General features: G+C 55.1%; 1 protein-coding gene across 2 annotated transcripts in view; it reads left to right on the forward strand.

Moving 5' to 3' along the window:
* CHRDL2 (chordin like 2) overlaps nt 1-11,486 on the forward strand; it is a 28,478-nt gene extending 16,992 nt beyond the window's left edge. For both annotated transcript variants that reach the window (XM_062630423.1, XM_062630424.1), the window contains exons 8-11: nt 1,040-1,234; nt 4,326-4,508; nt 9,323-9,415; nt 11,114-11,486. In XM_062630423.1, coding sequence (XP_062486407.1) covers nt 1,040-1,234; nt 4,326-4,508; nt 9,323-9,415; nt 11,114-11,193 — 551 coding nt within the window. In that variant the 3' untranslated portion in view covers nt 11,194-11,486. The remainder of the gene's footprint in view (nt 1-1,039; nt 1,235-4,325; nt 4,509-9,322; nt 9,416-11,113) is intronic.
* Nucleotides 11,487-12,462: the final 976 nt, after the last annotated feature.

The following is a 12,462-nucleotide window of genomic DNA, read 5'->3' on the forward strand; positions in this document are numbered from 1 at the left end:
GCCATTCTCACCCAGCTATCTCAGCCCTGGTGGCCCATACAGTCTTGATGGCATGTTCAAGGTCAGGTTGGATGGAGTCTTGGGTGCAATGGGTTAGTGTGAGGTGTCCCTGCCCATGGCAGGGCGTTGGAACTGGATGATCTTAAGGTCCTTTCCAACCCAAACCATTCCATGAGTCTATGATACTAACCTACTGCTTCCCAAAAGGCGTTGGGAGAAGGTTGATCCTTGGGGTGCTTTGGAGATCTGGGACCTGGGAAGGGAGATGCTCAACTGGAAGATTCCACATGGTCCTTCCATGGCAGTGCCGCAGAGGGACAGGATGATGCTCCTTGCACCTACCACGTGCTGGGTCTATCCCAGCGCTGTGGTCTTCCTCCTGGAGGAGGGAAAGAGAGACGAGGAGGTAACCCTCATGGAGATAAAGGCGATGAGGAGGTAACCCTATGGATGCAGAGGGGAGAAGACAGGTCATTCCTCCTGCTGGGGCTCTCCCACCCCTGTGTCTCCAAAGGGCTCTTCCCAGACCTTGGACATGAAGGCCTGGAGGAAGCTGTGGGACCTCCAAACGTGTTCGTGGAGGAGTCAGCAGGTGGCACTCTTCACTGTGCTTCATGCCTGGGCCTGCCTCCGAGGGACCCTGGGCTTCAGAGCCCTGGAGGATGCCGAGGTCCTGCCCACGCTCACCCCACCGGGGAGGTTGTCCCCAGCAGCACCCGTCTCCTGCAGCTTGGTCCCCGGCCCCGTAGAGTCAATAGGGTTGGAAAAGCCCTTTAAGCTCATCCAGTCCAACCCTTCCCAGCACTGCCAAGGCCACCACTGAGGCACTGAGGTCTCGTCTACGCCTTCCATGGCACCTCCTTAGCGGGGTGGCTGCCGTATCCCCTTGTCTGCTGCTGGATGTGCCGCCAGAGCACCGTGCTCCTCAAGAGAGCAGGGCCACCCGTTTCCGAGGTGTGAAATGAGTTGGGCTCCACCAAGCATTGGCTTTGCAAAGAGGAGGGGGATTCATTTCCCCTCTTTTCTTTCTCTCCTCCAGCCTGTGTGTACAACGGGAAGACCTATTCCCATGGGGAAGTGTGGCATCCCGTCTTCCGGCTCTACGGCCTCCTGCCCTGCATCCTTTGCACTTGCAGGGATGGTGTCCAGGACTGCCAGAAGATCACCTGCCCCAAGGAGTATCCGTGTGAGCATCCAGAGAAAGTAGATGGGAAATGCTGTAAAATATGTCCAGGTAGGTGAGATCCCACCTTCTCCTGCAGGTACCTTCCAGGTCCTTCCTTTAGCCTTGGTTTGAAGCCCCAGGCAGATGCGTTCACATCACTGGTCACTTGAATCGACATCAGCTCAGCAGGGCAAGCACCAGTGTAAGGGTTGGTCTGCCTTGAAGGGCAGCAGGACTGGCCCAAGGTGAGGAAGGCGCATCTATCCCATAAGGTTGTATCTGTTGGGTGGCTGTAGCCTGGAGAAAGATGCTCAAGGAGGGACGTGACAAGAGTCTTCAGATAGAGAGGAGATGTTTTCTGGGGAGAAGGTCTGTTCTCCAGAGCTTCAACTGGGACAAGAAGTCATAGGGTTAAATTGTGGCAGCTGAAACGTAGGTTTGAAGTTAGGAGGATGCTTCCCAGCTGTGGTGTTACCTGTGGCACTCGTGGCTTGATTGAACTGGAGTTGAATTCCCCAGTCCTGGAAGGGGAAGGTTTGGCACACAACGGTTGGGGTGCTCCAGGTAGAACTGGGCTGATGCTGGGGCTGGGACACGGTGGAGAGGACCTCTTTATTTCTCATATTCAATGGGGTTTGGGTCTCTTGGCTGCTTCTTGGTCGTTGGAAAGCTGTTCACCTTGAACCACACACCTGGCAAAGATGGGGCAGAGCAGGTCTGTTCCCACTGCAGAGCATCCCTGTCATTCAGCAGTAGATGTTTAGCTGAGGGACCACCCAGTGCTTCCCTGGAGACACTGGAGGTACCTGAGCACCTCTGAGCATCCCTGCGGATGCAGCGCTTCCTGACTGATCTCTGATGTGCATCCTCAAGGTGGTTTCCTGGAGGGGTCTCAGCAGGGAGAGCCAGCAAAGGGCATCGGCACACTTCACAGTGCGGGATGAGAAGTGGGAGATTCCAGCCTCTGAGCAGGGATGCTCTGAGCCAGCAAAGGGCATCGGCACACTTCACAGTGCGGGATGAGAAGTGGGAGATTCCAGCCTCTGAGCAGGGATGCTCTGAGCCAGCAAAGGGCATCGGCACACTTCACAGTGCGGGATGAGAAGTGGGAGTTTCCAGCCTCTGAGCAGGGATGCTCTGAGCGAGCGAAGGGCAGAAGCTCAGCTTGTTTTAATAAGGTTCCTGATGTGTTTATGAGCAGGATTTATGACGTGGTGCCTGGTGGGAACGGGATGTGATGACTGAGCAGAGCCCTTCCAGTCTCGCATTCCCATTATAGTGGCTCTTTCTGCTTTCAAGTCTACAACTTTCTCTGCTGGGATCTCTCGTCTGCTCGGTCTTCATTTATTTCCAGTTAAACACTCTGACCCAGCCAAAACGGCTTTCTCCTTGCTTTCCAGTACTCCCAGATTGCAATCTCACACACACACACGTGGCTCAGCCGAGTCTCAGGCTCGTCCTTTGCTTTGCTGCATGGAGGTTTCACCCATCTTCCTTTTCCAGGCAGCTCCCAGGACTTTGCTCCTCTTCCTCCTTTGTTCCCAGCAGCTTGGGGACAAACGGAGTGATTCCTGTTAACAAAGGGATCCTGACTGCAGGGGAACCCGGTGCTGTGATGCATGGGTTGGATGGGGAGACCATTGTGGTTGCTGGGAGCAGGAGTAGTGGCTGGGACCGCTGTGTCCCTGCTTCTCCTCCGCTGCACTCCTGGCCATAAGAGTGAAGCTCCAAGGTTGTTAAATACCTGTTGTACCTGCAAGGATGTGTAGTTCCTTCTCTGTCGTAAAGGCGGGGATTCCTCAATGGGTGCAAAGAGCAGCCAGGGAGTGAGTGAAGTTCACTGGTCCGGGATGGAGGTTTCCCTGCATCCGGACCCCGCGGTGGCAGGGATGAGGGTGGTGGGTTGCAGCTGTCCCCCATCACATCACACTGAGCCTGCAGAGCTGAATGCTTGTCCTGCCATTTGACAAAGCCCTGCTTTGCATCCCTTTAAAGCGGGATTTCCATCCCCTCTCTGAGCAGAGCAGCTCAGGACCATGCCAGCAAGCACAGAATGAGGCCTAGAATAACTGTCCTACTAAAATAAACCCCAGGCATCTATTCATAGCCAAACTTTCTTTCGAGTAGTGTAAAACAGCTCCAGCATCCAAAAGGACGGGGAGAACAAGGCTAAATTCAGCAGAGCTGAGCTTCTCTGCGTTCCAAAGACCACAACCAAAGGCAATAAATCTCCTTCCAAACCCACGGGGGATTCTTAATTACTCCAGATCCATTAAAAGCATGAAACAATCAGCAGCTCTGCGTTAGCAAGGACGCTGGAAGTCACGTAGGGGCCTGCCGGTGCCCCCGCTGAGGGTCTCCCCACTGTTGTACCCCATGTGGGGCGAGGCTTTGGGCTGGGGCTGAGCCGGGCGCGATGCCCAGGCCCGGTGCTGGCTCCCGTGTTGCGGGCTCATCCCTGCGTGTTGCTGGCATTGATCCTGCGGGATGGCAACAGGAGAGAGATGGGAAGCAGGGAATTCAGCCTGGGCTTTGCAGTGGTGATGGTGACGCCCCAAGGTCCTTGCAGTGGGTATATGGGGGATGCAGGTGGGGAAAATCCCCCTTCCCCATCCCTGCTGGCACAAAGGATACCGAAATCATGGGGAATGGGGATGAGCAGATTCAGAGATCCTTTAGCAACATCTCCCTTTGCTGTAGATTGTGGTGTTGGGAGCCAAGGTCCATTCGGGGATGTGGTTATCCCACATGGCATCAAACCCAGTGAGATGCCTTTCTCTTGATGCCAATAGGGAGGCCAATGAGATGCAGGGGCTTTGCAGTGGTGATGGCACCACACCAAGGTCCCTGCAGTGGGTATGGGGCATCCAGGTGGAGAAAATCCCCCTCCTCCATCCCTGCTGGCAAAGAGGAAGCCAAAATCAAAGGGAATGGAAAACCTGGGGCTAAGCAGATCCACAGACCCTTTATCAACATCTCCCTTTGCTGCAGATCGCAGTGTTGGGGATGAGAGCCCTGGAGCCAAGGTCCATTCGGAGACACAGTGTCCCACGCAGCATCAAACCCAACGGGATGCCTTTGCCTTGCCCTGGGTGCTGAGCTGCCTCCTCCAAGCTCCTTCCTGCCCCGTTCAATGAGCTCTGTCCTTGTTCTTGCCCAGAAACCAAGGTCAAACCCACTGCTGAAGCAGCCACCACGCGCTGCGCCAAGAACCCCAACCGCGTCCTGGTGTACATGTTTGTGCCACCGAGCTCCGGTTCCTCCAAGGAGATCCTCAGGACGATGGCAGTGGAGAAGGAGCCTGCAGAAGAGGTGGAAATCTACAACTGGAAGCTCATTAAAGGTGGGTCATGTCCCGCCAGCAGCCAGCAATGGAGGAGGTGTGTGGAAACGTGCTGCTTTCCAAGCTTTGTTCGTGTTCTCAGGCGTTCCTAGTGGTGCTCCAGACCTCATGTGGTGAGTGCAAAGCTGCTGACAGCAGGCTGGCTCCTCCAGCTCCATCCTTCTGCACTCTTTTGCCATCAGTTGCATGGAGATCAGGGGCTGGAAACCACTCCTGGCCCCACTGTGTGCCATCGTGAGCTGTAACACCATCCGGAGGTACAGCACATGGGCAAACAGGGGCCATGGGTTCTCCTCCAAACCTGCCCTGGCTTTCATGCCAAATGCACATGGAAAGCAAAACAAAACGATGTTCTGGTCACTCGTTTCTTGTTCGTTGCTGGAGCAAAGCTCGCAGAGATGCTGCAGAGGTGCCCACGGAGGGGCTGAATTGGCCCCAGCTCACTTTTTGGATGGGTGGATTTGGATGCTGCTGTTGGGGTGTCCTCCAGACAGCAAATACACCGTCAGTGACACCAATCTCTTGCTCTCTCCTCACACCTTTAGCTTTACAACACTCTTACCAGCAGAGGAGCCTACCTCTGCTAGGGCCACTTGGTAGATACCTGTGATGTGTTTCTATTGGGCATGGGAATGCATTGCAGTGCTCCAAGCCCAAGTCTCCATTGGACATACCCTACCCCTTGCAAAAAGCTGTGCCTTGAGCCCTTGAGGTTGGCCAGACCCTACTTATGGATACAGTGAACCTTGATCCACGTCTTCTGGATGTGGGTAGGCAAACAGTGGTCTCTTGGGCATGTTCCTTCCATCCCTCCCTTAGGAGCCCTCCGCTGGCTGCCTCTTCAAGCTGCCAATGGGGAGAACACATGGAGAGGAGTCAGAGATGGAGCCCTGGCTGCCACCCCGTCTCCACGCTCCCCCTGCCATCCTCCATCCTCCCCAGTGCCCCTCTCCCCATCCTCCCCCCTTTACCCCCGCACAATGGCACCTTGTGGCTGGAGGACACTGTGAGCCTGCACTGTCTGGGCCCCACCGCTTCCTCCCCTCGCTCCTTGGCAGAGGTTGCCACCCAAAACCTTCTCGCCACCTTCCGAGGCCAAGAGCTTCGTGTCTGCACGGAGCTCCTGAGCCCTGCCAGCCAAGGAGGACAGGGGAGGCCCTTGTCCCCGAGGCCAACACAGCTCTTTTGCTTGGCAGAGCAAAGTGTTACTATTGGGAAAGAGCATGAGCTCAGGCACATATGGATTCCACCTCGCCATGGTCCATCACTCGACCAACAGAGCAGCGTGTGTGGAGAAAGGAGCCCGCAAGTCACGCCTGGAGCCTGTCCCTCTGCCTTTGTATGGGCTTATGGGACCTACGTGGCCTCTTCTGTTCCTCTGTTTCCTCTTCGGGGCTGGAGTTGAGAGGAGAAACCGGTGCTAGCACCAGGATGAAACCATACCCGGTTTGGTGATGGAGCATGACCAGCCCCAATGAGCTGCAATGGGGGTTCCCCATGGTCCTAGGGGTCTGGACACCTCAGTGACTTTGGAAAGAGACTTTCTGATGGTTTAACGGAGGAATTCTCATGGGGAGAGAAGACAACAAAGGAGCAGGGAGGATCAGAGAGGGACCAGCATGGTTTGGAGTCTCTGTTGTTGACTCCTGCCCCGCTGGAGGCCTGGATTGCACTGCAGGTGCAGCATCCCTATGGATCTCTTTCCCACATTTCCCCTGCCAGGCTGCTGATTAGACATCACCAAACCATTCCTTTCTATCCTGAAAACCTGCACCTCGGGGACCTTCAGCAAGGCCCAGTGTTTCACCACACTGGTACATCCCCATAGCACAGACCTGCCAGCCGCATGCTCCTCCATCATTTGCTTGATGATAGAATCATAGAACCATAGAATGGTTTGGGTTGGAAAGCACCTTAAGATCATCCAGTTCCAACTCCCCTGCCATGGGCAGGGACACCCCACACTAAACCATGGCACCCAAGGCTCTGTCCAACCTGGCCTTGAACACTGCCAGGGATGGAGCATTCACAACCTCCCTGGGCAACCCATTCCAGTGCCTCAGCACCCTCACAGGGAAGAGCTTCTGCCTTATCTCCAGCCTGAACTTCCCCTGTTTCAGTCTGAACCCATCACCCCTTGTCCTATCACTGCAGTCCCTGATGAAGAGTCCCTCTCCAGCATCCTTGTAGCCCCCTTCACACACTGGAAGCTGCTCTGAGGTCTCCACGCAGCTTCTCTTCTCCAGGCTCAACAGCCCCAATGTTCTCAGCCTGGCTCCATACAGGAGCTGCTCCAGCCCCTGCTCATCCTTGTAAGGATCTCCTGCCATAAAGACTCTACAGCCCATCCGATCCCTTCCAGAGCCACAAACCCTTTACTAACGGAAGACTTTTCACAATGTTCATCCTTCTTCCAGCTCGAGCTCCTGCCTTCTCACCCTCACCATTGTGGCTGTGAAGAGTAGGCTCCTTTCCTCTGAGGATGCCATCAGCTCCCACCTCTGTCCTCTTCATCCATGGTTTAAGGTTGAAGTTTTACGTGGTTTAAATTCAGTTTAAGCTGAATTTATTCCCACTCTTTCCTTGACGTTAGACATTTCGGGTCCTTTGCTCCTCTCTGTAGCTCTGCTCTGGACTCCTCTGTGTCTGTCTTGAAGGGCAGAGCCCAAAACAGGACATCGGCTCTGGCCCAAGCCTGGCTCCTGCTGAGATGAGTCTCATACAGCCATGTGCACCCATGGTCCTGTCTCCAGCACCCGCCACGGCTTCATCTTGCAGATGATTTAGCAAGTCCTAAGAGCAGTGTCTTGGGTTAGACTTGCTTCATTCCCCAGCCCAGCGTTAAGTAAGTACCATGTTTAAAGTCATCACAGAATCCCAGCCTGGTTTATGTTGGAAGGACCTTAAAGCTCCTCCAGCTCCAACCCCTGCCACGGGCAGGGACCCCTTCCACTGGAGCAGCTTGCTCCAAGCCCCTGTGTCCAACCTGGCCTTGAGCACTGCCAGGGATGGGGCAGCCACAGCTTCTCTGGGCACCCTGTGCCAGCGCCTCAGCACCCTCCCAGGGAAGAGCTTCTGCCTAAGAGCTCAGCTCAGTCTCCCCTCGGGCAGGTTAAAGCCATTCCCCTTGGCCTGGCCCTACAGGCCCTTGTCCCAAGCCCCTCTCCAGCTTTCCTGCAGCCCCTTCAGGCACTGGAGCTGCTCTCAGGTCTCCCCTTCAGGAGCCTTCTCTTCTCCAGGCTGCCCCAGCCCAGCTCTCTCAGCCTGGCTCCAGAGCAGAGCTGCTCCAGCCCTCGCAGCAGCTCCATGGCCTCCTTTGGACTCATGGCCATCCCCTTGCCCTCATGTTCACTCCGCACACATGGACATCACCTTGTCATTGGAAACCATTTCTTTGTGGTACCTAGTCTGAATCTTCCCCTTTTCAGTTTCAAACCACCCCCCCTTGTCCTATCACCACAGGGGCATCCCCCATTCCCATCTCCATCCCATCAAGCCTCTTTGGTGCTTGCAGGCACCGTGGGCTATCCTTATCTGCACCTCCCAGTGCGTGCTGGAGCATCAGCTGCATTCGTTCCTCCACTGCTCCCAGCTCCTGGCATCTCTCAGAGACAACCAAAGGTCTCCACCAGCTCTCGGAGGGCCCTTGGGTGACTGTGATCGAGGTGGGGTGATGAGAAGATGTTTGTCCCTTGGAGCTCTCGTTTAAAACACCCCCTGGGTTGCTAACGTGCTGGAAAGGGCCCCACCAGCCACGGGGACCGCTCGCACCCCCTCCTGCTCCTTGCTAAGGAGGATTTATTGAGCCCTTGGGGCCTTCCTCGCGTCATCAATGCTTTTATTATCCCCACCCAGCATCTTCTCCTCTTCCTGGTAGCACTTCTCCTCCTGACCCACTTCTAGGGCTTACTCATAGCTCAAAGAGCCACGTTATTTCTCCTTATGGCTTTGACTTCCTGTATTCATTCCCCCTTAGTCCCTAACATCCCATTTATATGGATTGCTTTTCCTTATATATTCCCTATTGTGTAATTCCTGCTGGGAATCAGGGCAAGTCTCTTAACCAAATAAGGGGGGGGGGGCACATTGCCTCTCGCATCAGCAGTGGAGCCTGGAGGGATGTGCCAGGAATACCTGCCTGCTTTGTCACGCTTCCCAGGCAACGCTGAGCCTCACGAGCCCTAATCCTGCAGAAAGGTTCTGAGCAACTCCCATTGCTCAGCACAGGTTCTGGTTCTCCTGGGTCAAACACGTGAGTCAGGCACCTCCGCTAATGGGATGCTGCTGGCACAGGCAGGAAGAGCAACCTCTGCTGAGGGCATTTATGGGGTTTTCCTGTCCTGGAGGAGTTCCAGGGCTGGGGGGCAGAGAGATGGAAAACGCTGGTCCCTGAGGGCATCCAGGAAAGGAAAGCATCCAGGGATGGAGGGGATTATGCAGTGGAGAAGGATGGACAGGGATCCCAGGACCCCATTGGTTTAATCTTTATTTCTCTTATGGGTTTGGGGGCAGATCAAACCTCCTCCAATGTGAGATGCTTTTTGGAGCGACAAAACCTTACTGCTCCCACCTGCCCATGGCGTTGCCCCTGCTGTGTTCTGGTGTAATGAGCAGTTGTCAAATGGGATCTCTCCTGCTCTTTGGCCAGCCCTTGATTCACTCCTAAACCCCTACCAGGCTCGGTGGCAGCAGGTCCTGCACCAAAGCAGGATGATGAAGGCAGCATCCCTTTTACACCCCGGGAGGGGACGGAGGAGCAGACATCCAAACCTGTCTGAGCCTTCAAATGTGATTCCCTGTGGTTCCCTCTGCAGGAATCTTTCATCTGATCCAGACCAAGAAGATCAGCAAACAGGAATTCAAGCAGGAAGCACACAACTTCAGACTCATCACCAGGACGAACGAAGGTAGGGAGGCAAAAATCCCATCTCCCCACTCGTCCAGCCCCAAACAACCCCGTGTTTCACTGCCCCTTCCACAAAAGGCTTCGTGTATCCCGGTGGCGCGGCGTGGGGAGCTGATCCATAGGGAGAAGACTTGTCCAGACACAACGGGGTTGGAGCTGCCCCTCATCTGCAACGCTCCTGCTCAGCAGTCACATTTCCCCTTGATGCTGCTGGAAAGGGCAGCCAGCTTTCTAAAAGTGGATGCAGGCTTGTGAAACCCAAAGGCTTTGTGCCTCCGGAGCGCGTAAACCTGTTGGATTTTATCCCATTTAATCCATCTGGCATCACGGGCAGAGTGGGGGGAAAAAAAAGAGGGAATTAAGCAAGGGATTTGAGAGAAATAAACCCTTGAGGTAGTCTGAGAACTCATCCGTAATGTTCTTGGATGGGGGAGACGTTCCCGGGAGCAGGAATGCCGGTGCGCATGCCGAGCGTGCCTGCGCGGGGCCAAAGGGCCGGGTGCTTTCCTGCTGCCTGGGCTGGGATCAGCTGCAATGGGTTAGGTCCGGATCGGCCCCGTTCCCATCTTGTCCAGCACCCACAGGGCACGGGGTCGGCTGGGAATGGTGCTGCTGCCCCAGTGCGTTCCAGCACTGGGGAAGGAGGGAGCTTTGTTTCCGCCTCCCGTCCATTCCAGGCAGCATCTCTTGGCCAAGCAATGGGGGATTTTCAAGTCCCTGCTTCCAGGTCAGGCTTTGGACCCTCGCTGGGATCTCTGCCACGTGTCCCCTTCTTCTCCCCTCACCAATAGCCCTGTTGTGAAACCATCCCTCTGCCGCTGCCGCACGTCCTAGGAAAGCGCTGCCCGGAGAGTTCCTCACAGCAGGACATTAATTCAGCCAGGAAATATTCCCCACTTTGGGAATGAGGCCCCAGGGCTGCTGGGATTACGAGGGAAGCACCAACCAAGGGGGGGAAGCATCTCCAGCTCCCTCCTGCGCACGCGGGGATGCTGCTGTTTCGGAGGGAGCAAGGAGAGGGGTTGGGATGCTTTGTGTTGGGTTTTGGGGTGTTTCCCAGCTCGCACCAATGCATTTGCTTTGCATTGCACAGCAGTGAGGCTGTGGAGGGACCTAAGGGGGTTTCTTCTCTAACAGCAGAAGTTCGGGTTGGAGATAAGGCAGAAGCTCTTCCCTGTGAGGGTGCTGAGGCGCTGGCACAGGGTGCCCAGAGAAGCTGTGGCTGCCCCATCCCTGGCAGTGTTCAAGGCCAGGTTGGACACAGGGGCTTGGAGCAAGCTGCTCTATGGAAGGGGTCCCTGCCTGTGGCAGGGGTTGGGAATGGATGAGCTTCAAGGTCCCTTCATCCCAACCCAGCTCCATGACTCTAAGATCTTGCCCTACCATAGGTGGTTGCAAAGCCCTGCACAAAGAGCCAAGCGGCTTCCAAGGAAAGCATTGGGAATGCCACTGATTGTGCTGTTAATCACATTTCAGGAGGTACACAGGGCCCCTCTTGACCCCAAGTACCATTTTAATGGCGATTCTAGGATTACAGGAGCACTGATGAGTTGCTCTGGCCATGGCCACCGTTGTGGGTAGACCTCTCCCCACGTGGTTCTTGGAGGTCCTCCATCGCGGGAGGTGCTGTGCATGGGGTGAATCGGGTTTGCCTGCTCCAAGGGTTGCTGCTCATCAGCGTCCCTCTCCCTTCATCCAGGTCACTGGAACATCTTCCGAGCCCAGACATCAGAGCTGCGGATGACAGAGAGCCCAGAGAAAGACACAAAGAGCTTGTAACGAGAGCAAACTCTGCCCTAGCTATCGATTTATGTACACACCCCATACACACATACACCTATATAGGAAGTACAAAGCCTCATTACTCAATAGACTGGCACAGCAGTAAAGGATGCACTAGTGTAAACTACAGAACCTCCAGCCATGGAGCCAAACTGAACCACATGGGATCCCAGCCGTGGAGGTGCCTCTCTCCAACGGGAGAGCACAAGAGGTTGGCCATCACCTCCTGCGACAAAGAGGTTGGATGTGCAGAGGGAAGAGGAGGAAGACACAAGGGAGATGTGAGACCTGGGGCGGCACGGAGAGGTGGGATACATCCCTGACACCCGGCGTTCTGAAGAGCATCAGGAGTTAGCAGCAGCCGTGACCGCGCTTCTTTCCAACCACCAACATGAAGATGACCTGCAAGGAAAGAAAAACCATCCCTATCCTTTTCCTTGGAGCCCCTGTGACCTGCAAAGGGTTTGCTTGCATAGACAACCCCATAAGGGTACTCCTGGAGGAATCTTGGGTCTCCTCTGCTCCAGCCGGAAGGATTCTTTTCCCTTCTTTGCAGGTCACTTGAAGATGGAGTTTTTGGGAGGACCCACCTGCTGATGGGGTCTGAGACCCCGAGCGCTGCACTAAGGTCGCTACCAAGCATGTTATTATGCTATATATCTATCTATATCCTACATAATATCTACTGGGCTGTATTCACAGGAGGGGCATCTCCCAAAGGGCGAACAGGACCATTTCTGCAGCGTGGGGAGGAGGGGGTGCAGCAGCATCGCCCTCCCCCTGTCTGGAACCAGCTTTGGGGGATTTTCAGGTTGTTTTGGTACATGTATTTATCTCTGGTTTTATTCTGTTTTGATAAATCTATTTATTTGGAGATCCAGAGCTGTCTGATAAATCTGATTAAAGCGTCTTGATGATTCAGCCTCCTGTGCTGGCTCTCCTTTCTCCATAGGGTCTGTGTCACGAGAGGGGTGTGATCCCCATCCTGGTGGGGTTGGACCCCCATCCTGCTGGGGTCTGATCCCATTGGACTCACCCAGCAAACATCCTCAGGGCTGGGATGCGGGATCGAGGCCTGCAGAGAGCATCCCGGGGATGCTCTGCTCATCATCAGGGGCTCGGCATAGAACCCCAGAGTGGTTTGGGTGGAAGGGACCTTAAAGCTCCTCCACTTCCAACCCCTCCCACTAGAGCAGGTTGCTGCAAGCCCCTGTGCACGGGTGGTTTGGGCTCTGGGTGCCAGAACAGTCAGACCACAGCTCCCAG

This window comes from Pezoporus occidentalis, unplaced genomic scaffold, assembly GCF_034315485.1.
Source record: "Pezoporus occidentalis ecotype Australia unplaced genomic scaffold, CSIRO_AGI_Poc_V1 ctg350, whole genome shotgun sequence".
NCBI lineage: Eukaryota > Metazoa > Chordata > Aves > Psittaciformes > Psittacidae > Pezoporus > Pezoporus occidentalis.